Source organism: Alligator mississippiensis, chromosome 7 (assembly GCF_030867095.1).
Source record: "Alligator mississippiensis isolate rAllMis1 chromosome 7, rAllMis1, whole genome shotgun sequence".
Classification (NCBI taxonomy): domain Eukaryota; kingdom Metazoa; phylum Chordata; order Crocodylia; family Alligatoridae; genus Alligator; species Alligator mississippiensis.
Genome location: NC_081830.1, coordinates 34,174,731 through 34,178,161, shown reverse-complemented (window position 1 = coordinate 34,178,161; position 3,431 = coordinate 34,174,731). Strand labels below are relative to the sequence as shown.

The following is a 3,431-nucleotide window of genomic DNA, read 5'->3' as shown; positions in this document are numbered from 1 at the left end:
TTACTTCCTTCTGGAGAACAAAATTCTCCTCATTAACCTCCAGATAGCATTTTTCATCTCAGCATTTCTTAGGGTGTATATGATTGGGTTCAACATTGGAGTGATGAGAGCGTAAGTGACAGAAACTATCTTGTCCACTGATAATTTCTTGAAGGGTCGGTCATAGATGAAGATTTCTGGGATAAATATTAAGTTCTTGCCTATGATCTGGACAGCACAGGTAGACAGTGCTTTGTGCTTTCCATCTGTGACATGTTTCCTGATTTTGACTAGGATGATACTATAAGATATGAGCAAAATCAAGAAGATGAAGGCAAGGAGCAGTCCACTATTGGAGACCATCAGCAGCTCAACTAGGTAGGTATTAACACAGGCCAGTTTGATGACCTGTGGGACATCACAGTAAAAATTATCCAGGATATTGGGTCCACAGAATGGAAGCTGGATGATCAGTGCAGTCTGAACAATAGAGTGAGCAAATCCTCCCAGCCATGATCCTATCACCAGTCCTGTGCACACGCCCTGATTCATGATTGTCAAGTAATGCAGTGGTTTATGAATGACCACATACCGATCAACTGCCATCACCACAAGAAGAAAGACACCCGCACCTCCAGTGAAATGAAATAAGAATATCTGGATGATGCACCAGGTGAAGGATATGGTTTTGGTCTGAGAAGCAAGGTCCCACAACAATTTGACGGCTGTAACTGAAGAGTCGTTAATATCTATGAAGGCCAAGTTGGCCAGAAAGAAGTACATTGGAATGTGGAGATGGCTGTTGGTGATCACCACAATGATGATGGTGAGGTTGCTGAGCCAGGTCATGAGGTAGACTAAGAAGAAGACCAGGAAAAGGAGATATTTCAGCTCTGGACTCTGGGTGAGACCCAAGAGGACAAATTCTGTTACTGTGGTCGTGAGGTTCTCCACTTCCATTGATTATCCTTAGTGTATATTTGCAAAGGAAACATTAGTGATAAACACAATAGACTGGAGTTTTAAAAAACAATTTCCATGGGAATTGAATCAGTTTTGTTCTACTTAGATAAGAATCTAATGGCCATGAATGATCATAAGACAGTGTCAAGCTGGAAATTTGTAATAGTGGCACTGGAAGTAAGATGTTCTTTCTGCATAGTTTCTAGTATTTCTGTTAACACTGAAAGTTAAATCCTATTTCACTATGCAGCAGTAACCTGGCTGTATAAATGCCTTTTTGGTTCTAATGCACAGTTTGTAATTCTATTTAAGACTCTGGCAAAATAATATTGCATGCACATATTCATGCATGAAACAAATGGATGAGATGCTAGAAGCTGGATTTCCTACTTCTTGAGTGAGTACCCTAGCCACTAGGCTACCGGGCAAAAAGACATGGGGACTGTCCTTCTTGACCCTTCCTTCTAACACATGCTAGTTATGGATTCCTTCCCAGCTTCAATTTTGAGCAGATACATGAGGAAGTGAATGTGCCTGCATAGCTGCCTGGACAGAGTACAGACTACTGATTGTTCTCAGTACCCACATGGAGATTTCTGTATAAACATTGCACCACAAATAGAATTGCAAAGTACATGGCAATTACCTACCTAGGTTGTGAAAAAAAAACCCTCCCTCTCTGCCCTGCCTGGGGACATTCCACATACCCATCCTCTTTTACCTGTATGCTATTTGGTTTTAACCTGGTCACCTGGGCAACCAGGCCTGGTCATCTATGTAACTGGACTGGAGAAATTCATAAGGGAGGGGGGAGCTCACTCTTCCTTTGTCCTGCAAGAGGCATTTTGGGAAGAGGACAGGCAATCATTTTTGGAAACACGTTCAAGCATTGGCCTCCAGAGCTCTTTCATTCTCTGGATGGATATGTGAGTATACCAAGGTTATGTATTTTAGATGCGTATTCAAAGGGTCCTCAAAACCATTCTGTTTTGCTCAAAGCTTTTTCCTCTAAAATCTCTTTGCTCCATAACCTTTCTAGTCTCATCCTCGCTAATCAGTAAATGCTATCTGTTACAGCATACCTAGATGTGGATTCTTGAGAGAAGGGTCCAGTCTTTTTGCCCTCTTTGCTCAGCCGAGCTGAGTGGGGTTTAGCTGTGTATTAATTAACACAGTCCCTCCTGAGTTTATCCTGGGTGGCTCCAGGTTATAAGGAGCATCCAAAGATATTACCAGGGGGCAAAGCACCCTCAAGGTCTCCTGGGTCTGTGTACTCTGGGCTGCACAAAGTCCTAACAGAGACCAGAGCCCGGGTGGTGCCAGAAATTACCCCAGGCATGCAGGTGTGCTCCAGGAAGGGGGTCAGCTGGCCATAGGCACCACAGGGGAGATACCCGAAGCATGGTCATGCACAGTGAGGCAGGTGGCTCAGTATAGTAGTTCCCCCTACTGTCCCACCACATAAGTCACTGCCTTTTAGATGTGTAAACTTAACTATAATCCAGCCCTTGAAAGTCCCTTTTACATTAGCAGTATATTTGCCATACATATCTCTCCCCGACACACTTTTTCTCTCACATGCTCACTTTTTCAAGGGGAAAAAGAAACCTTTGTTAAGATGGAATTAAGTTTGGAAGTGCCTAAATAAGATAAATGTAGGAACAGAAGATTATTCTGTATTCTACCTAGTAAATTTACTAATATGCCAAAGAGTTGATAGTATAAGAACATTTTAAGGTATTTGTGCTTACTGCATACCTACATATTATATCATTTTAAAACTTTTCGATTTTTAGATTTTCACAAAATTAAAAAACTGTGAAAAGGTTTGAAAACATTAAGAAATTAGTTAAAAAAAACAGAGGCCATAGAAAAAGCATTACACAGAACAGAATATGTGCACATGCCTCCTACAAGCTCTTATGGAAGATGGCAGAAAGTTGTGTCGCTTTAGTCCACTGAGAGACTTAATGCAAAGGAAATCTCAGCTTGATATCAACTGACATGCTTACACCACCTATTTAGAACAATGTTTGTGTGTGTGACTTTTAAAAAATTAATTGCATTTTTTTTTGTTTTCCTGTCTATATTTCTTTGCATTTTAATAATTTAGGCTATAACTGCTTAAGTTACTATATTTTTATTTCTTACCTATAAATAACTGCATAAGTTATGTATGAGCATTCTAAAATACATACTCTCTTTTATTCCTGCTGAATACAGGTAAAAGGTTGGAACAGAAAACAAAAAACAGAAATCTGCCAGTAGGACATCCAGCATCAGCAGATGACAAATGCTGGCAGGTTATTGTGAAAGTTAGCAAAACAGGCAGGCTGCCTCTGAAAATTATAAAAAAGAAAAATTATTTGATGCGTGATGATGATGAATTATATTAGACAAACAGGAGAAGATGAACAGAAGAAAGACAGGTAAGATGTGAGGATGCTCTTCACATACGTTTGGAGGATATAGCAATTGCACAATTAAAT

At 40.2% G+C, this 3,431-nt stretch overlaps 1 protein-coding gene across 1 annotated transcript; it reads right to left on the bottom strand.

Annotated features, from left to right (window-relative positions):
* On the bottom strand, positions 1-939 carry LOC102565340 (olfactory receptor 4D9-like). The gene has a single exon (XM_006259095.1). The coding sequence runs from the start codon at positions 937-939 to the stop codon at positions 1-3; it is 939 nt and encodes a 312-aa protein (XP_006259157.1).
* Between the last annotated feature and the right edge of the window lie 2,492 nt (positions 940-3,431).

Coding starts and splice junctions, on each gene's coding strand:
- LOC102565340 (XM_006259095.1), bottom strand. CDS start 939: ATGGAAGTGGAGAACCTCACGACCACAGTAACAGAATTTGTCCTCTTG.